Source organism: Barbus barbus, assembly GCF_936440315.1.
Source record: "Barbus barbus genome assembly, chromosome: 2".
Taxonomy (NCBI): domain Eukaryota; kingdom Metazoa; phylum Chordata; class Actinopteri; order Cypriniformes; family Cyprinidae; genus Barbus; species Barbus barbus.
This window is the reverse complement of record NC_136730.1, coordinates 24061534-24088785: the sequence shown is the minus strand read 5'-3', so window position 1 is coordinate 24088785 and position 27252 is coordinate 24061534. Positions and strand designations below refer to the sequence as shown.

The following is a 27252-nucleotide window of genomic DNA, read 5'->3' as shown; positions in this document are numbered from 1 at the left end:
GGGAATTGGTAAGATATGTGGAGGAATTCCTTGAGCTTTCCAACGAGGTGAGCTGGATTGATGCCTCCCTCGGTGTCTGTTTTCGGCTTGGGTTGGACGATGACGTCATCAGCTGCGATCTCCCCTCGTCCAGTTTTTCCCTGATCGAGCTGATTAATTATGTCCTCCGTGCTAATAGTATGGCTCTAGAAGTAGAGGTTTGCATAGACGATCGTCGTCCAACCCCAGCCGAAAATCACCTGGCCCCACCAGCTCACCCCTCGCCAGGACCCTCCACATACCCAGCCAAATGTTCCGGCCACCCAACTCTTCCCAGCACCGCTGCTGTCCTCAGCCCAGAGCGCCTCGGAGAATCCGTGCTGCCCGAGGACTCCTGCGTATCCGCTGGTCCCGCCCAGCTCTCCTGCGTCTCCGCTGGTCCCGCCCAGCTCTCCTGCGTCTCCGTCTCCGCTGGTCCCGCCCAGCTCTCCTGCGTCTCCGCTGGTGCCGTCCAGCTCTCCTGCGTCTCCGCTGGTCCCGTCCAACTCAGCTCCTCCAGAGCGCCCCCAAGTGTCCGCGCTTCCCGAGCACCCTCCGGTGCCGGCTCTACGCACGTGCCTTCCGGTGCCGGCTCCACGCACGTGCCCTCCGGTGCCAGCTCCATGCACGTGCCCTCCCGTGCCGGCCCCACGCACCTGCCCTCCTGCGTCTCCGCTGGTTCCGTCCAGCTCCGCGCTGCCAGAGCGCCCGACAGAGTCCGCGCTGCAAGGGAGCTTCCCCAAGAAAATTTTGTGGGGGGGGTAAGAGGGTCACAGCCTGTGTGGCCAGGCCAAGGGCCAAGGCCACAGAACCCCTCGGGCGGTCCGAAATAATAGGGCCCTGGCCTCCCGAGTCCCCTGACCCTCCCTGGCCTACCGAGTCCCCTGATCCGCCCTGGCCTCCCGAGTCCCCTGACCCGCCCTGACCCGCCCTGGCCTCCCGAGTCCCCTGGCCCGCCCTGGCCTCCCGAGTCCCCTGATCCGCCCTGGCCTCCCGAGTCCCCTGACCCGCCCTGGCCTCCCGTGTCTCCCGTCCCGCCATGACTCTGGGAACGGGCCCCCGCTCTGGAGGCCGGTAACCCTGGCCCCTGATCCCTGGAGGCCTCCAGAGCGCCCACCCCCCCCTCCCCATTAGATGGTATGGCGTGAGGACACGCCTTCCGGAGGGGGGCGTAATGTCAGTCCTGTGTCTTGTTTCCCCCTCCTCCCGTGTCTCTATGTTGCCTTCCTGTTCCTGTCATTATGAGTTGATTAGTCCCTAGCCCTGTTTAATTAGTCCACACCTGTTTCCGTTGATTTCCTTGTGTTTATAAGCCCTGTGTTTTCCTGCCCCTGTGTCCGGTATTGAACATCTTTTCCTTGTGTTTCCCTACGTGTTTGGACTATTAAAAGATCTGTTTTGAAAGTACTCCTTGCTCCGTTGTTCCTGGTTCCTTGCTTCCTGGAGGAGTGTGACAGTAACTGTGTGCTAACTGAGCTCAAACTGTGCAGACTTGAGTGTGCAATATTGAATGTTAGTGCTTTCTAAATGACCACATGAGAAATGTAGGGATTTGTGTTTTGCCGTAACAGTTTACCAAATCTGACTGGTTAGTGTTTTAGCAATCGAGAAAAACTGTAAATTGTAATAATATTTCACTACACCTGTTTTCAATGTGGTTTTGAACAAATAAATGCAACCTTGGTGAGCTGAAGAGACTTCTTTCAACAACATTTTTTACAACGCACAGAACCTGTTGCTCGCCATTGTGGTAAAAACTCCTGGTAAAATGTGTTAACCTGACCTGACAGTATTACACTCCCAGCGATAATCAAAAAACGAAATATTTAATAAACAAACATGGAGGAGGCAGGAAGATGTGTAGAACTCTGTGAATGACAGTTATTCCTATTCTGCAGTTTTCTGTGCTGATTCTGTGTGGGCTAAGTGATGGGTAAGTGGATGAACAAAGATACAGAGCAATGGAGAGAAGTAGCACATGTGATAAATGCAAGTAGAACAAAGGTAGGAATAAATAGAAGAAAAAGGAATAAAGCGAAGACATAAACAGCTGCGATATTGAGATACTAAAAAAAAGACAGTGCTGACTGGTGGCCCGAGAGGCATCGCCTGAAGTGATTTCATTATGCTCCCTCTTCCTCCCCCAAGGACCCTTAATTACACTTGTTGGAGGCACAGGGGGTCAGATGGGTGGGGGTTGATGGGATGCTGGAGAAACTCCATGTATTATGGAGGAGTGAATCCCCTTGAGAATTGTGTGTGTGTGTGTGTTAGTGAGGCATGATGGGGGGGAATGTCTCTTGGCAATCCTTCTTCAGCAGTTCAAAAGATGTGTGAAGAACACATGAATTATAAATCTCATCTGCACAAGGCATGTGTGACTATGTGTGAGAGAGTGTGAAACACAAAATGCTTTTGAAAGGTGTGATTGGAAGTGCTGCTCCGCTTCCAGCGTGTGAATGTGGGTGTACTCTTGCGTCTACATGCACAACAGCTCCCTGTCTGTTCTCCGTGCGCGCACTCCTGTTATTTGCGGCGCACTCCAGATAAAAAAAAGAATGTATTCGTGCCGCCTGCGTCTGTGCTCTCAAAACTGCACAATCAGCTTCAGCGCGACTGGGAGTTTGCTAAAGAGACTCTGAGAAGTGGTCATTTGTATACATCAGGGAAAAAAAGCAATCAATTAAAAAAAAACACTGGCTCTTTTACAAACTTGATAGAAAGCATATTTATTAATATTTTGAAGCAGTGTCTAAAAAAAATCATCATAATCTACACTAAATAACAAGGGGTTTTCAAATCAGGCATCTTTCCTTCAGTCTCACATTAGGTGTGAATCTTAAATTGTCCTCGTTATAAACCACTTACAGGAGCAACTCGAATATAGTCTGCATAAACAAATAATGACAAACCCAATTTAGTAACTGTAATTGAAATAAATATCAAAGATGGAGGCTTTTAGTCCAAATGAAACAACAAGTTGTCTAGTTAGGTTTTGTTCAGACACGACATACTGATTGCTGAATATTTATATATTTAATTATATAATGCAATCATCACTACTGAAACTAACTGAACTGTATGTGAGAAAACATAACTATTTTAGGATGCTGTATCTTAAATTATGGACTTTCAAACTGTGTCTCCTCAGGGGGCCTCAAGGGGGTTATAGCAGGTAAAAAAAAAAAAAAGATTTTACAAATGTGTTTTTGGACTGTTGAAAATAACGAGATATTAGACTCAGCATCAGAAGTCATGCCCATAGACCACCCACTCCAATCGCTAAACGTCTGTTGCATATGGTACACTAAACTAGAAACATTTTCACAAAGTCAGAAGTCTAAGTCTGATCTTTTATCAAGCTTGGACGAACTTTTGCCAACATATGAAAGGAATCCAGAGTGATCTCATTTTATTGGCTGTCCTCTCACATCTATAATTGAAGATGAGGTACCTCACAGAAAAGGGAACATCTGCAACACAAATGAACGTACCAACGCTGACATTGCAGTTTGAGAATTCACTATTCGGATCATCTGAATTGCTTGTTGGCACTAAAAAGAGAGACATGCTCTAAAGAGACATGTTGCGAGAGCGTCTTATTAGACTGGCTGTTGACAAAGTGCACACCACTGAAATAATAGGTGTTCGTTTCCGTCAATTTAATTAAAAAGGATATACATTACACATGATATGCATGGTTTGCAAAAATTTCACTATCATCAGCTCATACATGTGCACTGGTGAAAGCGTAGGCAGAGATGAAACACCATCAATGCTAAATGGTTAAAATTAGAGAACAGAAGTCAGAGCTTGTCAGCCATGGGCTGCTGGTTGAGAAACGCTTGTTTAGATGCTGACTCTGTACTTAAGTCAAGTTCAAACGAGAGTAGTTTTCCCACTTCAGGCTAGGATAATTTAGATATATATTAATAACATATGCAGAAAGACTGTGGTTGATATGAAAAAAATACATTTAGGCCTAAATAGAGTTAAATTTGAGATCACTGACCCTGAAACATGCATTTTTGATCACAGTAAAGAACCTCAGGAGAAGTTCACCACTGTCATTTGCTCAATGGGGAATTTAACCAAGACTTCAGAGGAAACGCTCACACATATAATCACATTTTCATTGATCACTGGGACTTGCTGTGTTCTCGTCCTCTCTCTACTGACATAAAGGTCAATAACAACAAATAAAGAGCAGTAGCGTAGAAACAGAGTGAGTTAAAAATTAAAGCTATAGAGGATTGGCAGCAAAAATATAATGCTAAGGTAAGACGACATCAGCAAAATGAAGTGTCACTATGCAGTGTGAACATTGGCTTTCCTCACTCTTTCTGTCAGTTCCTCCAGAACCTGACCTTCTGCATCATACATATGTAGAGTTTAATGGAGTATATTTAATGAGTATATTTTCAGGTGTGTAAAGTCTGCCAGGGCTAGTGCTAACTGCTAGTGCTATCATGAATTGTTAAGGTGCCCTCTAGGTGTCTTTGGAGCTTTGATGTATTTCTTTTTATGTACCCTGATCGCTAAAATTCTACACTGTCATTATACCTACATTATGTAGGAGCCCCACACCTTCTAATGGCCATAAACATTCAAGGGACAATCATGTATCATGAATATATCCAGAAACTAGTACTGTCGACTGAATATAGTGTGATTAATTATTCAAAAATAATAAGGTGATAAAAAACTACACCATTAATCATGCCCCCAACACAAAGGGATTTTTCTATCAGAGCAATTCAAGCTTGAAGTACCACCTTCGTGTTTTTGCAAGTACATGCAGACTGATCATTAAAAATACCTCATAGAAATAGCCATTGAATGACAAGGACAAAATACAATATTCCTTCATGATTAATATTATGAAAATAAAAAAAAATTTGTAAGGTGATTCAAAGATTTAATCATCTGCCGTAATAAGGTAACAAACCTTTATTTGGCATTTTTTTCTCAATGATAGATGCAACTTATTGTTATCAGTTTAATCAAAATTTGATTTGATTCTCCTTCATCAACAGCCCTGCCAGAAACTTTGTTACTGTATTTTATTTACTGTCCAAATAACAGTACAATAACTGTCAAACAATGACATAAACTGTTCTAATTTATTCAAACAAACAAACCCTTTACCTTAAGCTACTACCCTAGCAAAAGAATTTCACATGCTTTTCGACCATGATGCAGATAATGTTCAACCCTGCAAATGAAAAGCCTCACGGCCTGAGCTGAACTTAAATCTCAAGTTTAATTTGATTTATCTGCTCCCTGTGTCTTTGAATTCAGACCGCTCCATCATAATGCCAGTGCATAATTTATGAGTTGAACAACAACAATTAAAACATCAACACGGAAGACTCTACATAATTCATTGAATGACTTGTAGAGAAAGACTGGTTGTCTGGTTAATGACGGACCGGTCTTTGAAGTCTGTGATTCGGCGGCTCTATGAATATCATGAATAAAATAAGAGACAAATTTTACTAATTCGATTCATTTATTCTAGAACATTGATTTTTTTTTTAGAAAAGCCATCTGTGTTAGTGAAACATTTTCCTGCATGAGAGGCATGAGAGTAGGGCGGCCGTTCTCACCAACTGTTCCGGACAAACACCATTTGCTAACGTAAGGCAACTCAAGTGCGTCAAATATAGCCCTCGATACGTGAGATAAGTAATATGACACCCTTATGACTCAAATAACTGAATGAAAAAGACCACAAAGCTCTTCGAAATACCATCATGAACTGAAGGAAGCATTGCACTGTAATTTTGCCTTCCTGCCATAAAGAAATATCCAGATGGCCACAGAGGTACCCTACCTGCCCAAACACATGTCAAGTACAGTCTTGTGCCCTTTCTTTCAGCTCCTCTAGTGCACATTTCTACTATGTGTGCCTGCATGTAACATGGGGTTCGTTGAATGCTGAAGCTCTAGCTGGGAAAAAGACAGTGTTTAGCATTCCACCTGGTCATTAGGCAGCTGTGCAACTGATATATACTGAGCCCCAATGTAAAATTAATGCCACCCTCGTATCAACCTCAGACAGACAGGCTAATGAGAGCATTGGAACAAACATGGCATCAATTATTCCATATGCGGCACTATATTTTTAGCTCCATCTTCTTTTCACACTTCAGTGGCCTCAATCTTCAAACCCCACAATAAAAAAAATAAAAAAACGTTTCTCTCAGGATAGACTGGTGATTAAGCCTAACTTTGCCTAACCCAGAAAGGTTTACAAAGCCCAAAACAAAACAAAACAAACAAAGACCTGGCTGGCGGTCATTAAACGGTCAGGGTTAGTTGCTAATAGTGGATAGTGTGAGGCAATTAGCACAGGGTCCAGGAAAGCCCTCAGCAGTCCTAATTAAGTAATCTCTAAGTTCACTGCAGAGGCACTGGACCCGCTTATCACACCCGAGAGGACTGCAGAAACCAACACAAGAGAGAGATCCAGGCATAAACAATGGTAATTTCTAAATGATGTGCTCTCTATGCTCTCTACATTAACTTTTGCTTTTTAGATGGTAAAGTTGCATGATTTGAACAAAGGAATGTATTTACTTCTTATAGCCCTGTTTTTTCTCCCATAAGGGACTGTTTCCTTAGCCCATAGACAGTCTAAGCCTGTTGGGTGAAATGTTTTACAACGAGGGTCAGCTGTGATCTGCTGACGGTCAGTTTGAATGTTTTGAACCGGATAAACAAAGACCTCAGTCCTCAACATGCACTCTCTTTTTGCTGCTCTTGGATTCTGCTCTTGCCTTATGTTCTTCCTCTTTACCTGAGCTCTGTCTTCTTGAACAACAGTGTAAAAGACCATCAGGTCAGACTCCAGCCCTCACTGGCATCTCTCTTTTTCTCTTCAGAGCTTCAGGAGCTGTTCACATTGCACTAGATTTCCAGTGTTTTTCTATGTAAACACACACTACATGGACGTGTTTGGACATTATACTTGTGTCTTGCATCTTTTGCAGCTTCTCATTCATGACACGGCATTCTAAATACACAATGTCCAAGTTAAAATAAGTGAAGTGACATACTGCCAAGTATGAGTATGGTGACCCATACTTGGAATTCGTGCTCTGCATTTAACCCATCCAACGTGCACACACACAGCAGTGAACACACACACACCGTGAACACACACCCGGAGCAGTGGGCAGCCATTTATGTTGCGGCGCCCGGGGAGCAGTTGGGGGTTCGGTGCCTTGCTCAAGGGCACCTCAGTCGTGGTATTGAGGGTGGAGAGAGCGCTGGACATTCATTCCCCCCACCTACAATCCCTGCCAGCCCGAGACTCGAACCCGCAACCTTTGGATTACGAGTCCAACTCTCTAACCATTAGGCCACGACTTCCAGAAGTTGAAATAAGTTCAACGTCTGAGAAAAAAAAAGTGTCTCCAGACCTCGAGTTTTTTCACCATTCTATTGCCTGGGTCTCGTGTTTTTCAAAGCAAAAATGTGTTCTGTGTGAATTGCCCCTTATGCTGCACTCTTTTCCTACATTTCTCTCTCACTCGGGTAATTCCACATGCATCTTGTTTCAATTGCATTATTCATACTGTATTTCAATACCTATAACTATTTAATTCGATATGTAACTATTTAAAACAGTAACACCTGATTAAAGCAGTTATGTTAATAAAAAATATCTTTCAAAAAAGTAATATATTAGCATTATCTAGCAATGCTTATTTCCATTGTTTGTACAGTATAAGGAAGTGATCATAGACAAGAAATCACAGTTACAGTTTTATACCATATTTATACATCATGCTGTTCATCTTTAATCATTGCAGCCCTACAACAAAAATCACTGCAGTGAATGCAATTTTAATTAGCATACTAGATTTTTGTTTGGAAACCCACATATTCACATAGGGTATTTCTTACTCTTAGCCGAAGATCTGATTAAATAAAATGTAAAGAAATTATACAGTAAAATGTTACTGTATAATTTGTATTTAATTTATTTAACAAACGTATGAGAATAAATGGATATGTTTGAAGACAAATAATGGGCAAATACAGAGCTAAGAGGTAAAAAAAAAAAAAAAAAAACATTCAAGCAAACTGTGTATATTGTAAAGTAAATGTCTAGCCATTTGCTGTCTGTACTGTGTGTACTGTGGTTTTGTCATGTTGAATGCAATTGTTCAACTGTTTTGCATTTAGCAGTACAACCTGTAAGAGGACAACATTTTGTTTCCCCGCAAACATGGTTGAATGGTGATAAGCTTGACTTGATCTGACTGAAGCTATAGCATTTTATATTTTCAATGAGAAATCTAAAATTGGCATAAAATAAATCAATAGAAGAGCTTGAAAAAAATTCTCAAGGGAAAAACATTTGAATTACAAACTGACTGTTGTCATCTGAAACAGTGCCACAAGGGATTTTTTTCCTAACCCACCATTAAAAAATTGTTCCCATTGTGACTGAAGCCATTTTTGCCTCTGAGTCTGTAGGGTTTAGGTGTCTGAACCAAAATTTGACCTGAAAGGGAAAAAATCTTCTGTCACTTACCTCCAAAGGGAACTCTCAAGAACTTTGTTGGAGTCTGCATGGTAATATTTAGTGAGAATGAGGATGACCTATGAAGAGAAAGAAAAGTGTCATTACACATTGAAGAAAATAATTCTATATACTCATACATATACACAAATTTTATGTACAATTCTATTAAAAAAATACAGTTGTGTCCGAAATTTACATGTGTGTGCATGAGATGGAGCAATTCGAACATATCAAGAAAACTCAATCCTGCTTTCTCTTGTAGGATCTCATATCTGCAGCGAAAATTGCATTTGCAAAAACTTTTTAGTCTGAGAAACTGAATTTGCTGAGAAAATGTTCTCTAAACACAGCAGAGAGACATCATTGCAAGTGTCTAGTTCCTCAGACTTACACAGAACCATAATGTGTTTGTGGAGTTAGAAACAGCATATGCTAACCTCATTTGACAGATCCATCAAACCGTAACCACTTGATGGACAACATCTTCCTAGCTTCTGCTAATAACTTTTAATAACTCTTTTTTATCTTTAGGACTGACTGACTGCACTGCAAGCAGTTGCTATAGCACTGATGAACATAGCATGAAGCCAAGTTACTTTCTTCGGCTGGCAGCAGGGAGTTAGCAGTATGGAAAAGACTGACAGAAGCTGTTGGCCTGTAATACTGTGACGAGTCGGCTGCCTCCCCCCTTATTATCATCACCACCCCGTCCCGTATTCGCCGCCCTTCACCAGGCTCCCGACGGGAGTGGGTGTGCGAGAGAGGAGGGGCGCTGAATAGCCATGGCTGGCGGCGTGTGATGAGGCGCACCTAATGTGAATGGAGCCTCATCACCGCCGCCGTTTAAATGCCGAGCGTGCCTCTCCTCGAGAGACCGGTCTCTTCCCCGTGCATGCATGCTGGTGTACTCATGGGTCCAGGAAGGGAGCGTCGAGGGATTCCCCGCACCTCCAGAGACATGAGTTGCCAGACCCGCAGTCCGGGAGACAGCCAGCACCCGTTAGACGGCTGACAGGCCAGGATGCCGGGCCGTCGAGTCCCCCGGAGGAGCCGCGGCCAGCAGAGGGATTATGCCGCTCAGGAGAAGCCGCCGCCACTCGCGCCCCGGCCCCCGAGATGGGAGCGTGTGCGGCCACCGGACTCCGCCCCTTGCCTGGACCCTTCCCTCCTGAACACTGCCCTCCTTCACAAGCCCCGCAGCACGACGAGGACACCAGATCCCCCTGTTTATTTTGGAAACTTTTTCCCCCTTTGGACACTTTATTTTACCATTTTTGTTTAATAAAAAACCTCTCCGAGGCCTGACGCCACACCCACTGTGTTTGTCGTTTGCTCCTCCCGCCACATACCCAGTCACAGGTTTAAACACTTGGACATCAAACAGTTATGTACAAGTGAAAATGAAGCCCAATATAGTAGTCAACATTTGAAGTGGATCAAAAAAAGTTCATCAAAGAACACATTTTGGTTTAGGTTTTAGGACAACTTTGATGAAAGGTTTTGATCCACTTCAAATGTTGACTAGTGTATACTGAAACATTATCTAAAACAGGTTAGCAGTTTTACAACCTCTAAATCCATAACACAAAATAAGTCTTTCATAACTGGTCTGGATTAGATTCATCACTGAAATGCCAGCTGGTGATGAGGATCAGATTATATTTAGATTTTCTGAAGACATCACCACAGAGCATTTATTTTGTTGATCATTTTTTCTTCAAGGGTTTTTTTTTTCTCATAAAACCATAAAAATCACATCATGAAATTTGCAAGTGGGGTGACAAGTATCAACAAGCAACACACAGCTTTAACATTAATCAGTTGCATTTTAGTGTATTTGAATCCAAACAGGTATGATACACAGCTATAATAGGTCTGAAACTGCATATAGTGACATCTTGATAATTACAATTTATGATGGAGGGTTTCTGTATGAATTTATCTGTGTTGTGGCATTTTAACAAGAGCAAAGCTTAAAAAGAGGCTACTTTGCTGATTAGGCTGTCAGTAATTGCTTCAATCAACACAACACAGATAATGAAATCTATTGTATCTACTCCACCACAAGATTCTTTCTGCAATGTGCTTCTACTTGCCTTGAAGAATTTTCACAATGAAAGCAACTATATCTCGATAGAACTGGTTTCAATCCCAGGATTTACTGTGTTTGTGTAATGGACGGTAAATGCTTTTTTTGTGCATTAAGATAACAAACACATGACGAATCGAGAGCACGCACACATTGGCTACACAAAATTATGCCTTCCTCTGGTCTATCTGGTATAGGTATAAAAGCCAGTGTGAGGTGTTTCCTTAAAGTCTCTCCAATCTTTTATTGATGTTGGTAGGATGCCTGAGTTTGCAGTAACAAATCAGTAGAGTGTGAGTGAAGGGAGATGACTTGTGTCTGTGTGTCTCCTTTATCTTTCTCTGCTGCCTCACACACTGGGTCGCTGACAGCAAAGCCCTGTGGAAAAGCATCGCCACGAAAAAGGGTCAGAGAGATTCAGGGCCTTAGCAGGGTGATTGACAGGTCAGCACCGGAATGTGTCAGGAAGCGTGTGGACCGGGCCAGCCTTGGGCTTTGCTTGGAGTATTGGCTGAGAGGGTTATTGCCCTGAGCCTGTCCCTCCCTCTGTAGACGACAGAGGCGCTAAAGGTCAGGATGGTGTGAGCAGAAAAGCAAAGGTTTTTTAACAGTATGGCTGTGTATGGCGAAAAGCTATTTTAAACTTTAACAGTGATCCATGGGAGGTCTCAAATCGAACTGTACTAAATCTGAAAACTAAAACTTGCAATTCTGCAAATTTTTTCTCGCAATTCTGACTTTTTTTCTTGCAATTCTGACTTTTTTTCTCAGAATTGTGAGATATAAACTCACAATTGTGAGTTATAAAGACAGATTTGCGTGATATAAACTCGCAATTGTGAGTTAAAGTCCAGTTTTGAGAGGGGGAAAAAGACTGATATGTTCTCAGAATTGCGAGTTTATATCTCTCAGTTCTGACTTTATTTCTCTGAATTGCGATTTTATGTCTCGCAATTGCGAGTTTATATCTCTCAGTTCTGACGAAAACTTACCAGTTGGTAAGATTTTTTAAATCTTTCTGAAAGAAGTCACCAAGCCTGCATTTATTTGATCAAAAATACAGTAAAAACAGTGATATTGTGAAATATTAGAACTGTTTTGTACTTTGCTATATTTTATGTATAATGTAAAGTTTTACATTTATTCCTTTGATGACAAAGCTGAAATTTCAGCAGTCAGAAATCATTCTTCAGAAATTATTCTAAAACACTGATTCGGTGCTCATGAAACATTTTTATCATCAGTGTTGAAAACTTGAAAACAAAACGTTGCGTGGATTAATATTTTTGTGGAAACCATGATTATATACACAGACATTTAAGTTAAAAAGTTTTTAAAAAACAACAACATTTATTTGAAATAGAAACCTATTATAACATTCTACATGACTACACTGTCACTTTTGATCAATTTAACATACTCTTGTTAAATAAAAGCATATTATTTCCTTTAAAAATATCTTACTAAGCCCAAACTTGTAAAACGTAATGTATAAGTGAGAATAAACAAACTAAATCTATTTGACTGTAATTCTACAAATAGTGCATATGAATCAACAATCTTGTTCGTTTGGTTTTTTAGTTTGTGATTTGAGCAAAAACTAGCCATCTGATCATAATCAAAATTGTTTAAACCAAGTCTGCTTCTTGTGTTTTATTACTCCACATATTATGTTTCTTTCCTTTCTCTCTCTCTGGCTTTCTCTTTGTCTATCATCAACTTCCATCAAAACAAATCTGAAAAGCATCTCAGGCATCAGGCCCCCAAACATCCTCTTGGCTATTCATGCCATAATTTGTCAAGAACATAACTATTTACCAGATGTGATCTGTAACTAATTTAAAGAACCTTTCTCTCTGGGAACACTGAAGAAAATGAGGCTTACTGTTACTGCAAACACAGCTGTATCTGGAAGAATAACCAAGTATCTTTTTCCACTTCTGATTTTTAAAGGCCTTACATACTTGTGGATGAATAAAACATTTATCAAACAGTGGATGAGTGGTCTATATTCACTCAACAAGACAGAAGGCATTTGTGCCTTCCCAAATAAATACCACAATGTGGCCACCAACAACTGCAAATCTGCCCTTTTCATCAATACAGACAATATTTTGACAATTCCTTTTGAATTAATTATGCTGAACCTAATCAAACATATTAGCTGTCCACAGCGCATTTGGCATTAGGCTACACAGCGAAAAGTTTTCTCAGCCTACCCAGGGGGCCGAGTGCCCCCGCACAGGCATCAGATGGTGGCCTTTGGAAAGAGTCTGTCTGCACCCAGCTGTCTGCGGTACAACGCTAATGAACCACTGGGAGTAAAGCCTTTCACTCACTGACATCATGCAAATACAGTTTGAGGAAAAGAACAACTGATGATCAGCAGCTTAGAGCAAAGCCCACTGAACTTATTACTGACATCAGCATGCCGAGAATAATCTTCACATCATTTACTTTGAGCAATAACAAAGCTGACATCAGCTGAGAGTGACAGGAAGCGATGACTTCATTAATGCACACAAGCACTCTAGTGTCAGCCCCTCAGTTTATCTGTTTACCAAGAGGAAGTGAGAGCAAACAAAGAAATACAACAGCAGAATCAGCACTGAGGACAAGAAGAACCTGTTATTGAGAGCGATTCTTGTTCGCTATACTATTTTAATCAGATCAATCATTTTAAGTGCATTAAGTGATTTATGCATCACAACATTTTAATGCACTTTATGAAAAATAGATATTCATTATTCATCAAATTAAATGCAAATTATTTAATAATACTGTTAAAAGATTACATTTCAGGGACTGTTAAATGACAACAAAAAATCTAATTTGGGGAAATGGGGAAACTTAAATAGCTCAAATCTAAAAAAAAATCTAATTTTTAAAGCTGCAATGAAGTAACAAGCGATCTTTTCTTCAGTATTGTGATATACATCTAAGTGTAAAAGATTATTGAGCACATCGTTTAAAATAAAAAAAATCAGGTCCATAATTAAAAAAAATAAACTTTGGCCATATAGGTTTCTAATACTCAGATCTTTAAGAAAGCTTTGGGAGGAGCAGAACGCACCTTCTTGATTACATATGACAATGATGCATGTTAAGGGCCGTGTTGAGGAGAATTTTTCTTCATGATTTCAAATCTGGGCGCTTCAAAAGAGTAGAAATATAATTCATATTTTAACTGTATAGTTAGTTTAGAGTTCTGAAAATAGCAGCAGTATGTTTTTATTGCAGAGAAATCTCTTTTATGTTTAAATATAAGCAACACCTTGATTTTCCTTTTCATTCCTTTCCATGAAAAAATAGACAGACAACTTCTATTAAAACGCCATCTTTCAAACAGTGAATTACTACTTTAAAAAATATATAATGTTGAACAATATCAATCATGCATCTTTAATTTTTATGACTAAAATGTCAACTTTCCAATGGACCGATGAAAGCAGAAGCTGCACAAGGAAAAAATGTGATCGTAAATACAGTTCTCTTCTATAGACACTACTTGAGGTGATATAATATGCTTAACAGCGCTGTGCGGGCTTCAAAAAAAGGATAACGGAGACACTGAAGCTTTTTCTCAAGCCTCAGCAGAGATCCCTGGGATTTATCACTGTGCTTCATAAAAGCAGATAAATGCCTCGAGCATTACACACACAGATTTGGCTTGCCAAGATAGGAAAAGTATAAAAGCGCCTCTTGTAGCCTTTCTCAGCTGCATCGCAGAAGCCTTTACGCATAAATCATTTATCCATAAGTCAAAAGAGTTTTTTCTTCAGTGACATAAAATGTTGTCACTAAAGAAAAGGCAGGTCTACAGTTTGGCTCTCCATCTGTTCTGTTGTGAGACGAGGGGTCACAGTTCTGCTGGGGGGGGAAACGATTTCTGCTGCTGTGAGTAATGGCGATAGAGGCAAGAGGATAGGTAGCCATCAATCAGTCCACCGCACGGCAGCAGACAGACTCTCTATCGGAGACCTTCTGAGGAAAAAGAGCTGTGATCCCAGTGCATTTATACCAACACACTGGCCCTCATCCCAGAATATCAGCTTGGCAAACTGGTTTTAGCTACATCTAAATCTTAGTCTAGAAATATCTTCGGAACATCACGTGCTGGGAAAGACTGCAATTTGTTTGAAAGACAGCAAGCACAGTGCCTTCACATAAGGCTTCTACAGGGCATCTTTTATGGACACTATAAATCTGGTACTAATTAGAGGACGAGACAGAGTGCAGGTGCGTAAGACACTGAGAATCATAAATAAAAAATATGATATAAATTATGGAACCAATAATTGCTCTCACTGACTACGTTATATAGAGGATATTACAGTTCTCAATCGATTCTTTGGATGTGTTGATGTTAATGTTGTTGTTTTTTTATTGTTTTATAGCCCCTGAAAAAGAGACAAACATCTGAATAGATATTAACCTTGTTAAAAGGAGACTCTTTGAATAAATTGTGTTTCTTTAGGGATGCATTCAAGTAGGACACAAGGGGGGCCACTGATGAACCGCCTGACCTTCCCATGTCTATCTGTGGTTGTGTGTTTCCTCCTCCAGCTGGCTATGGTGCATGTTTCATTCTTTCAAAACCCAAAGAGAAAAGAGAGGACACAGAAATGTATTATTCCAGTCATACTTTCTCAGGCTGCTCCAAAAACTGCCAGTGCATTTTTCAGCAATCCTTCGAAAAAGAGCCTGATTTTCCTGAAATTTGTGAAATTCTCTCTAAAAAAGTGCCAAGAAAAAGTTCTCTATTTGGAGCTCTGAGAGAATGCCATTTCTCAGCCAGTTGGTGACATTTATTGGGGAAAAGTCAACCAGCCTGTGACGACACTTGAATGGACAAACACAATGCCACAAGAGGGACCATTGAAAAAGGCACCATGGCAAACATACCACATGTGAACTGTGACTGCACAGAGCACTGACTTCAGTTCACTATTCGACATTGCAATGAACTTGGCGTTTCATTGAAGTGCAGTAAATCAAGTGATAGAGAGGGAAAATAATTCACCGAGCCTTGCTGAAAGTCATTCTTATAAAGCCAGACATGGAAATGAATCACTTCGCAAGAATGCACGATCCCTCAACTAACATGTCTGAAGCAGTGAGACCACACACATAGAAAAAGATACACAGAAAGCCATTCACGATTTAAATGACTGCATAGTGTCTCTCAAATTAACAACTGATTGGTTGGAATGGGGATACCAATGATAAATGTCTAATTTAGGTTTCTCTGCATTAAATGGAGAGTATTCCAGTTTAAAATGTGACAGATGCTAATCCATCAGGCTGATTACCCATAATCCTGTGGAAGTTCAGGATTTTAGGATGGACAACTGAAGATTACTACACACCGTCACACAGCTCTCTCCCCCATCAATCACACAGATTGACTATGTAATCTCAGAAATGTGAGATTATGAGAGAATTAGTGTACGGATGTGTCTGTAGAAAACGATCTGCTTAAATCAAGGAGGTTAGCTAACCAAAAGCGTGTAGGCCATGTCTCGTAATGCACTTTGCAAAGAAACTTTCAAGAATATTAACATAATGTCACACTTTACATTGCAGAGTTCATGTTAAAGTATAATTAGATATGTAATGTGCAATTAAAATGCAATTATGTTTGAGAACAACCTGCAGCTACATATTTTGTTCTTATTGCCATAGCAATTAATTACAATAATTTGCAATACAGCATCTCTGCCATTGCAAAGGCTTAAATGGGCACATTGGTTGAAACTCCGTTGGTTTTTAAAAAGCAAATGAAAAACAATTTTTTTGTATTATTGTTTCTGGCACAGGCTACCATTCAAACATTTTGAGGGAGTAACTGCCCATTTTTCTTAAATAAATGAATACTTTTATTTTATTCTTTTATTCAGGATGCATTCAATTGGTCAAAAAGTTACATTTTATTTTAAAAACTATTCTTTTGAACTTTCTATTAATTAAATAATTTGGGGTAAAAAAAAAATTATTCACCACAAAATTGTTAACTGTTTTCAACACTGAAAAAATATTACTAGTTTTACTATATTTTGATCAAATAAATACAAGCTTGGTGAGCAAAAATGCTTTCAAAGACAAAGAAAATATTACAGACACTGTAAGCATGGTAGAGTATCTTGTTCCACTTTGACACAATCTATTTCCTAAGTACAGACTGCCAATAAACACCCAGCATGTGAGTGACACATAAAAACAGCTGATGCAGGGAATGCAGGAAAAGAGTGACCACAGACCCACTGTCCAGCTGTGTTGTTTCCTCCCAGTGATTTTACTCCCATCACTCCCTGTAAATCCAGCCAGACTGTTGAATCTGAGAGAAAAAATAAACAAAAGTGAAAGCACAGAGTGTCTAACTGTGAGTGTTGTGTGCATGTGTTTAAGACGTGATTGAATGGCCTGCAACAGAGCATTGATGAACTAAGAGGAAAAGTAGGCTTATAATGGACTCTGCAGATAGAAGATCTGGCAAGGCCTCCTGGCACGCTGACAGTGGAGGCTTTTCTCAGCCAGACACAGTGAGAGAGGCTCATAGTGGACACAGCTGTTATTACTGGCATAACAGCTGTCACCTTTGCAACACAGTAATCCTTTTCTCTCAATCATCCCTTACCATGTAATAAGTTCCCCATATAACTGCATTATTCTATCTACCCCTCACCCCATCAGTTCTCTTTTTCTGTGGTGGATTATTGCCTCTGCATGGCAATAATTCCTCTTTGACAATACATTTCCATCTATATTTATTTTTGACATTCTGTAAATTCGACATGATCCCAATATCATTCCTCAACTGAAACTGTCCCGTCTCATTATCAGCATTCAGAGCCTGAAGCTTCTTCCTGACACGTTTATCAATGTTATCTGTCTTCACTTATTTGTGTACTTGTGTGAAGTGAACAGAGAACAGATCACTTTTGTCTTGGATATAAAGGATGAAGTTCTGAAGCTGTGGGACTAGGCCCGGATCGAATTGAAAAGAATACATTACACATAACTACTAAAGGTTCGGACTTGACAACAAAGCTTTGTGTGCTGGTTTTGCATTCTTTGTTTAGGCTTTGTTGAGACTGGTTGCCTTAAAAAGTAGTGGAATGTGAACCCTATTATGTCCGAGACCCCTTAAGGCGGACTGCGTGAAGCTGCACGCTCCACTGAAGCGATGTGCCATGATGCTCCTTAACGAAAATGTTTGCAGTTCGCCAGGTTTCAGTCAAACATATAAATTCCCAAATAATGACTGGAATGGAACAATTAGCATAAAAGGGCAAAGAAACAAAACAAACTTGTGGGGTAGATATTGTGAGTGGGACCACAATAAGAAAGACAAAATAAAAGAAAGATATAAGAGTACAGAAACAAAATAAAATAAACTATTAAAAAAAATATTTAATTAATGTTCATTTGTGATGCCGCAGTTTTTAATTTTTAAGATTCAATCAGATACATTTAGATGCAATCACCAATTCATAAAATGCATGTAAGGGATTTTATATCCATTTTATATGACACTTTGCTACAATGTAAAGTAGTGAGTGTACAGCTTGTATAACAGTGCAAATTTGCTGTCCCCTCAAAATAACTCATCACACAGCCATTAATGTCTAAACCGCTGGCCACAAAAGTGAGTACACCCCTAAGTGAAAATGTCCAAATTGGGCCCGATTAGCCATTTTCTCTCCCCGGTGTCATGTGACTCGTTAGTGTTACAAGGTCTCAGGTGTGAATGTATATATATATATATACATACATACATTTACACTTCATTGCATTGTGCTTTAGAGTTAAAAGAAATATCAGTAAAATTAATGGATAATGTTGTGTGTAATGAGCTGCCCGTACTTTTTCTGTTATTTTACGGATTTATTTTTTACAGTGTATATATATATATATATATATATATATATATTTTTTTTTTTTTTTTTTTTTTTTTTCATTGTGTAGGTGTGTGTGTGTGTGTGTGTATGTATATATATATATATATATATATATATATATATATATATATATATATATATATATATATATATATATATATATATATATATATATATATATATATCGCTATAAGAATAAAGAATCAATTACTCACATTGATTTATTACACTGATCCATTACAATTAAATGATTCTAATTCCTTGGATTTAATGCAAGTAATGGCTGAACTGTATGAAATATGATGGAATGAAAAAAAAGTCATTATTCAGCTTTATTTAAAAGAGGAGCCAATAGCTTCAGATGTCCTCCCAATTCCTCCGATATAAACACCCACAATGTTTGCTTTAACCTCTAATCTTTTCCAAACAAAGCAAAAACCATTGCCTCAGTTAATAAAGTCTTCTTTGATGTGGGCTGGTGCTGTCTCAAGAAGTCTAGATTGGCCATGCACATATGAAACTATTACTTCAATGTGAGCCTTTATCTGGATTAGGGGAAATTACACTGACCACTAGAAAGGAATCCATCTGATGAGAGCGTAATTAAGAGGGATATGCTGACCACACAAGGTTTAGTGGAGAGCAATGTAAACATGTTGAGTATAGAGAGATCTCTGAAGCTCAGCCTAATGCTCTCATGGCTAATTGAATCAAGTATTTTTTGGCCTCTTCGCTCCATTAAACTGTGCACATGAGCCTGTCTGACTCCCAGGAGTAAAGCATCTCACTGCTGCCCTCTCACCCCAAATACTTTCCTCTCGCTTTACTTTTCCTCTTCATATTATTTTACAGTATCTGTCTGATGCCTATAATCAATTACAGTAATTAAATTAAATCAATTTAATCCGCATAAACAAATAATCAAGTTCTGAAAGGGATTTCTTAATTGGAAACTCCAATGTTCCAAACCTGTATGACTTTCTTTCATCTGTGGAACAAAGTTTACAGGGTTCAACACAGTTTTGGGTTCTTTAGCTTGTTCTTATAGAATCTCCTATCATGGCCTCTATAACAGGTAGAAGGAGAGAAAATGGTGATAGAGATTTATTTTAACTGGCTGGAGAGTCTCTTCTATGTTTACTGGCAAGCATTACTTTGTAAATGTGTGACCACCCTGTTTTGTCTGTTTCCACTATATTTCAAGGTGGTCAGCCTTTGTGTAAACAGAACTAATGTTAAAAGAAAAGGGACCTAAACAAGACCAAATCCAAGCTTTGACCCGAGTCAGATCTCTTGGCAGTGTGTGTGTGTGTGTGTGTGTGTGTGTGTGTGCAACTGATCAATGTAATGTCCATCTTTTCCGGCTTTTCTTTTTATAGGTACTCTGCTGTATCTAGTTAGTCATTTTTCTATTGTGGAAGTGAATGATCTCAGGTAAAACCGCTTTCGTTTGCTCTCGATTGAAACCGCTCTCATTAGTTGTCAGGTGAATCAGTTCTCTTACATACTGTGCAGGCTACACCACTCCACAGCAATCTATTTCAGTGCCATTAGAATACAGAACCACAGGGATCGTAAGTTCATGGAAAACTGGAAAGACTTTCAAAATGGCTGTTATACCATCTCAGTTACTTGATTGCCTGGACAGTCTTATAACAAAGTGGAAAACAGAAGAGTAGTGAGTTTAGAGAAGAGGATGGATAAAGAGAAGCAGCACCCATCGCTGAGCTGAGCTCATGCATACAGAGTCTCAAAATTCATTCAAAAATCATTCATCCAGAGCAGGACTGGGTTTCTCTGCATCACAGACACAAACAGGATCAATCCTAACAGTAACAGAGATCATGTTGTAGTGGCATTAGAATAGCAGAGGCTTTAATATAAAAAAATGTTTAGCAAATAAATGTACCATGGTAAAAGACTTATTTGAAAACATGAAAAAAATCATAAAATCTTACCAAATTATGGTATGTTAAATTATTACCATAATTTATTTTATTTATTTTAATTTTTTTACACGTAAATGTTGTTGTTGGATGCTATTTTAATACCCAACAACTGGTGCTTTTTATCTGAAGACCAGATTAAATTCAGAGGAAATTCCAAGATTGATACTCCTTCATGTTACAGTAAGAATGAGCAGTTGGTCTGGGTGGTGCCTTTCTAACTAAAGTGATGAATTAAGGCATCTCCAGGAACAGATCCAACTTCAAACATAATATTTCTCACATATGCACAAAACCGCAAAACACCATCATGAAAGGATAAAATATCATAAAATGTCACTATTTCAAAGACCAGAAGAGTTTCTAATATCAAAGAAATGAATGTAGCTAATGATGAGTAACAGCAAAGTAAATCATACATCGAAAAAAAAAATTGGATTACTACCATCATATTTAAAAGCAGATGTAAACGTCACCTGTTTCTTTCCATTTCTCACAGCTAAAATGTAAATATATAAAGTTACAGCATAACTCTCCTAACATACCACATTTACAAGATTTTATATAATAAAAATACTCTGAGATCATCTGTTAATACAAAAGCACATGGAACAGGTACGCTTTACTTCCCCTTGTAACAACACCATCTTGCAAAATCACCACATTTACCATGAACCACGACTGGGTCTAACTTTATAGACCACCCCAGTAACAACCAGGGGAGTCTTGAGTTTAACTCAGTTTAAAAAAGTTCTAAAAAGCACAAACCCTATGCCATCAGACGGTTGCATGACTTAAAGCCAAAACAATGCTTCAGCCTTTCGCTGACATCCACTGGAGGAGCCCCAGACCCTAGCAGTGCTGACCTTATCAAAAAAGCTACAAACAGAGAAGTGCTGTCAGGCCTAAAAATAAGCAAAGGCCTGAGTCTGACAGTTATCGGTTAGGATTCCAGTAGAGGTGAAAGAAGTAAAGATATTTTAGTCCTTATGGACTGCAAGTACAAATCAACATAAACATCATGCATTTTTAATCAGAGATAATTTTGATTTGTAAATGGTTAAGACAATTCAAAGAGACTAAGAGATCAGAGATAGCAATGTATCCCCAAATGAATGATTGTATTCAATATCATTAAACAGTTTGGGGTCAGTGAGAATTTTCAATGTGACAGTAAAGCCATTTCTAGCATTTCCATTTTAAATAAATGTTATGGTTTCCACTCAAATATTTACCTCCTTAACTGTTTTTAGCATTGATGATAAGAATTGTTGCTTGAACACTAAATCAGTCTATTTTAATGATTTCTGAAGGATCATGTGACACTGAAGACTGGAGTAATGATGCTGAAAATTCAGCTTTGCCATTTCAGGAATAATATGTTCACAATATTTCAGATTTTACTGTATTTTCTAAACAAATAAATGCAGTCCTGGTGAGCATAAGAGACTTTTTTCCAAAATATAAAAAATCATACCAACTCCAAACTTTAGAACAGTAGTGCATTTGACTTGACACCCAGGACAAATGTGCAGCAACTGTAGAAAATTAATAAAACTTCACAGTTTCTTCATTTATTTCCCTCCACTGATCGGCTACAAACTCTTGGAAGTATGTCGCAAATGTCAGTGTTGTGAAAGAGAACACATTACTTCAACAGATGAAATAGTAGAAGGCACAAGAGAGACAGAGAGAGAGTGACAGATAAAGAAAAAAGAGAAACTCCAGCTGAGCGAGTGAGTAAATGAATGAGCAAGTGAACAAATGAGAAAGAGGGCAGAAAAACAGGCAGAGGGCCTTCCAAAGGCCTTACATAATGACTCTCATTTGAAAAGCAGAACACATTGCCTTACTCAGTGAACTTTAATGACACGACTGCAATGAGAGAGTATCACACAAACACTGCGTGTATCTCAAAGGCTGAATGTTTATATCTAAAACTACACAGCGTTTATCATGCTGGAGTGAATGAAAAGAGAGCCTCTCGTTTATTCTTTCACTAAACCTTTCTGACAATCATCTTGCTGAAATCGCAACCTCAAGCACTCTTACCATCTTCTAAAGAGGACTGATGGCACACAGTAGAGGTACCAGGTTTACACAGAAATATGATTAATGGATTGTTTTATAAATATTCATTGCCAAATGCAATTGCTTTCATGGAAAGTAACCAGATTTGCAGCTTATTTGATGATGAACTCACAAATGTTCTTTTTAATGACGCAGCATAACGAACTGAGGAAGACTATAAACTTTATTCCATCACCAGATCAGGACAGAAAACAAAACAAATATCACATGAAACCGTCTCCAGATTACATAACTAGGAGGCTCTATATTGTGTTTCTTAGCCAGTGTTAACTTTGCACAGATAATGATGATTGATCTTGGGTCAGCGAGGCGAAAGATTCCCATGGCAATTCACATCAACACAACCATAATCTGTTATATGACACCAGGGGAGAGAAGACATTATTACAAGGCTTTTACAGAGAGAAATGGCCTCGGAGAGAGTCATAATGGGAGGACGTCCAAACCAGTAGCACTCAGTGGACTATGTGTGTTGTATATATTGTGCATTACTGTGTACAGTCTATGTCAGAGCTTAATAAATCAACCAGATACACTCACACAACTACAGCAGCCCATCTTTAAATATGAATTTTTCCCTATAGGATGTACATATACACATTCAACTGGACAGTTATTATCGAAATGTTAAATTGCAGGTGCACAAGGAATATTACAAATTATAACAAAACCAAAAATAAATAAATACCCAGGAGAAAAATGTAATCCACAAATCTAGGTAAGTAATGAAATTGAAGGCTGGCTGAAGTAGTATTAAATTGGAACAAATCACTGTTGTGCTTTTTCCCTGAATTGTCTAGCGGTGAGACACAATTTAATGATCTACACTGTTCTAACCGACTAAACAATGGCTTTATTCTACATCTGATTAACACATGTAGACTGTAGAAATAAGTCACAGTGATGTTACCATGGGCCAAGAGAGTCTCCTAAACCATAACACCCAAGGTCCATAACACTCGATCTAGCTTATTGCTTTTATTAAACACCGGTAACAGCCATATGATAAGACAGCAGTTTTCAATAAATAGTTACATTTATTAATAACAATGACTGGAATACACTATTTATTCGTCAAGTAATTCAGTTCATAGACAAACTATAGACGATTAACAGATGCCAAATAACATAGACATTTGGCACATTGATATAGAAATGCAGTCACAGATGTGCATTTATTAGTGGTTCTGAATGCAGCTCATACAATCAGAATTTACAGTCGGAATTAGTGATGCACTGAAAGGAAAATTCTTGGAACCAAAAATTGTGGACACAATTAGCCAAAAAAAAAAAAAAAGCCAATTTGGTAACACTTTAGTAAAGGGACCAATTCTCACTATTAATTAGTTGCTTATTATCATGCCTGTTATGAACATATTGGCTGTTAAAGCACATATTCTGCATGACAATATTCTACATCTCTACCTAAACTTAACAACTAACTTACTAACTAGTAATAAGCAGCAAATATAGGGCAGTCGTGGCCTAATGGATAGAGTTGGACTTGTAACCTGAAGGTCGTGGGTTCGAGTCTCAGGTCCGGCAGGGATTGTAGGTGTGGGAGTGAATAACCAACACTCTCTCTCCACCCTCAATACCACGACTGAGGTGAGACCCTTGAGCAAGGCACCGACCCCCCAAGTGCTCCCCGGGCGCCGCAGCATTGGCTGCCCACTGCTCCAGGTGTATGTTCACTACTGCGTGTACACTTGGATGGGTTAAATGCAGAGCACAAATTCTGAGTATGGGTCACACACTACTTCCCCTTTCCCTTTCCCCCAAATTAAGAGTTTATTGAGGCAAAAGTCTTAGTTAATAGTTTGTTAATGCCAAGAATTGGGCCTTAAAATAAAGTGTGATGACCAATTTTAATTTAACCTTTGTTTGGATTAAAAATGTGATTGACAATTAATTTTATTTTGTTCGTTTCTTTTATATTTACTGTTTAATTAGTTGCTTGTAAATGATGTGTGCAAGTAGAAAGAGCATATGAGAAATGTGCCATTTATGAAGTATTGTCTAATAATTTTGGTCAACTCTGTGCATGGGCGTCTGTGATGCGAGTTATCGTGTCCTCGGGGGCTGTTGTTGGCCTGTAAATGTGATAGTTTCCACATTATTAATGATTTACGGAGGAGGTCCATATTCTTTATTGGATTCCCTCCATCTGGCTCTCCAGCAACACAAGCCCTTTAAAACGTTGGGTGGATTACTTTACAAAGATCTAATTTCATACTTGGACCATGTTTTGCAGTGGACATTCAGCTTTGATCTACAGCAGGTTTGCTTTTTATTACAGTTGTTCCCTGAGAGGTTTACTCATTTCGTGGCAGACCTCAGAAATGTAAGAATCTACAGAATAATCTTTTGATAATATTGAAGTGAGCCATGCAAACCCACTTTAGACCACTATCTCAGAGCAGCTTCCGGCACAGGAGACAAAGATTACAGTCAATATTTATCAGCATTTCTATCAAGATGCCATAAAGTGAAAATCAAATCTTTCACTGACTCCAACCAATTTGTTACACAATAGGACATCACACAATACTGCACTTCCAGTGTAAGTATCCATTTAACAGAGGTCAATAGCTGTAGGTGAGCTGAAGGAACAAGAGTTTTGTCGACACAGGTTGCATTGATAAAAGGTCCTATTGTGCAGATCACAAACAAGAGGAAACTATTTGTGTGTGTGTGTGTGTGATAGAGAGAGAAAGAAACATCAGGTTCACAACAAGAACACACCTGGAGACTGAGAGTTCTGCCTACATATGCTCAAGCAATTATGTGCAGACATTTATTAGTTGCATTACTATCACTATAGCTAGTTCATTAATGAGAACTGACTTGAGTTGAATGACGACCCTATTGTCTACTGTAGAGCTGCTTTATAGCTGAATTGACTTCCTTTCATAATTAATGAATTTTGAACATTGACAGTTATTGAACTGAACTGAATCAACACTGAACTGACTTGAGCTGAATAATGACACTATTGTCTTCGTAGAGCTGCTTTGCAGCAAAATGTTATTTTGTCTCATATTGAATGAAGTTTGCATCTTTAATTCATTATTGTTTATTACTATGAAACTGCTTTCAAACAATCTGTATTGTATGAAGTACATGATCTGAATAATGCTACACTTACAGATCTAATTCACAGAGATGCAAATCATCAAAAAAGAGACAAATGGACACCAACTGTGGTATTTCTCCATCTTTCTTCCCCTTAATCCATTACTCTTCATATATTTATAAATATGCTACTCTTAATATATGGCTTGCTTTCTTTATGCAACATTAAATTAAAAGTAACTAAAATTACAAGGGAACAAACAAGTAGAATAACTAAAACACAAAGTATCTACTAGCCCTAAAACATACAGTATCCTATAATGACATGCTACACACATGAAAAGAAAACCAAACAGATATATACAGTAAAACGTATCATATACAATATACAGAGGCGGAGAACTGCAGAGATGGAGGTGAAATAGGAGAGACAGGGAATCAAATTGGTTTAAGAGCAATGTTGAATGAGGACAAATGTAAATGAAAGTATAAAAGAGTGTGAGGAATGCTTGAAAATAATTTAATCAAAAAAAGAAATGAAAAGGTGGAATGGCAGATAAAAAATGAAATAATGATTTACAAAGAGAGGAGAGTCCAGAGACACAGATAGACAGAAAGATATAAATAAGTGACATATTTACAGAGAGAAAGTGAGAGAGAGAGAGTGACCCTCACTTGCTGCATTTAGCCTTTTGTGCCAGACAGAATCTGAAGCTGTTACTATTGATTACTGTAGGTAGGAGAGAAAAAGAGAAATCATAAGAGCTGTTAGCTACACCAAGATGAAGTGTCTAAAAAAACGTGTGCAGGTGTAATCACAAAAAAAAACAAAAAACTTGAAATCTTCATAGAAATCAGAGGCAAGTTGACTTTAAAGACGACATGAAGAAGCTTGTTCTTAATTTTTCCAGTATTGGAGAGAGTAAAGTCGCTAACACACAAATTCACGTATTTTGTCTGATCGGCACTTTCAAAGCACACAAAACTCTTGTACTCTGTCATTCACCATATGTACCTGCTATTTTTTGACATCCTTTACGCTTTCTAATAAATGTATGAATGTAATTATGACTGTCATGAAGCTCATTTCTCTAGGGACTTTCTTTCTGGTTATGTTCCTGTTAAATAAGACCGTGACTAGGCTTGCATTAAGCTCAACAATTATATTCTTTAATTAATTTCAAGACAAAACAGCCCATGCAAGATATCTAACTATAATAAACAAAAGATTCAGCCACTACCACTCTGTGGAAAAGATAATGCCATAGGATGATAAAGAGCAAAAAACATGTCAAGAGATTGGAATAAACCAAGATTAAGTGAGCTAGGAAAGATGAAACGAGAGAGAGATTTAATTAGATGAGCGTGCATAATTCATCAGCTTCATCAAGATTGTGATTGCATACTGTCACATGCATAATTGATTAAAAAATAACCTGCATAGTCTTTTACACAAAGAACAAAGATATAATTGAAGATCTTCTTAAAGCCATCAATAGGTACATTTTAGTGCTGTGGAGCAAGAGAAACTGTAATAAAACACAGAAAGAAAAGATAATGTGAAAAATAAAATGTTCCGGCCCAGCAGAGGGA

The 27252-nt window shown here is 38.8% G+C and overlaps 1 protein-coding gene across 1 annotated transcript in view; it reads right to left on the bottom strand.

Moving 5' to 3' along the window:
* Positions 1-27252, bottom strand: part of sorcs2 (sortilin-related VPS10 domain containing receptor 2) — a gene marked incomplete at both ends in the record, with an annotated part of 173342 nt that overhangs the window by 116648 nt on the left and 29442 nt on the right. Inside the window, one exon of the mRNA XM_079436645.1 lies at positions 8567-8634. Coding sequence (XP_079292771.1) covers positions 8567-8634 — 68 coding nt within the window. The remainder of the gene's footprint in view (positions 1-8566; positions 8635-27252) is intronic.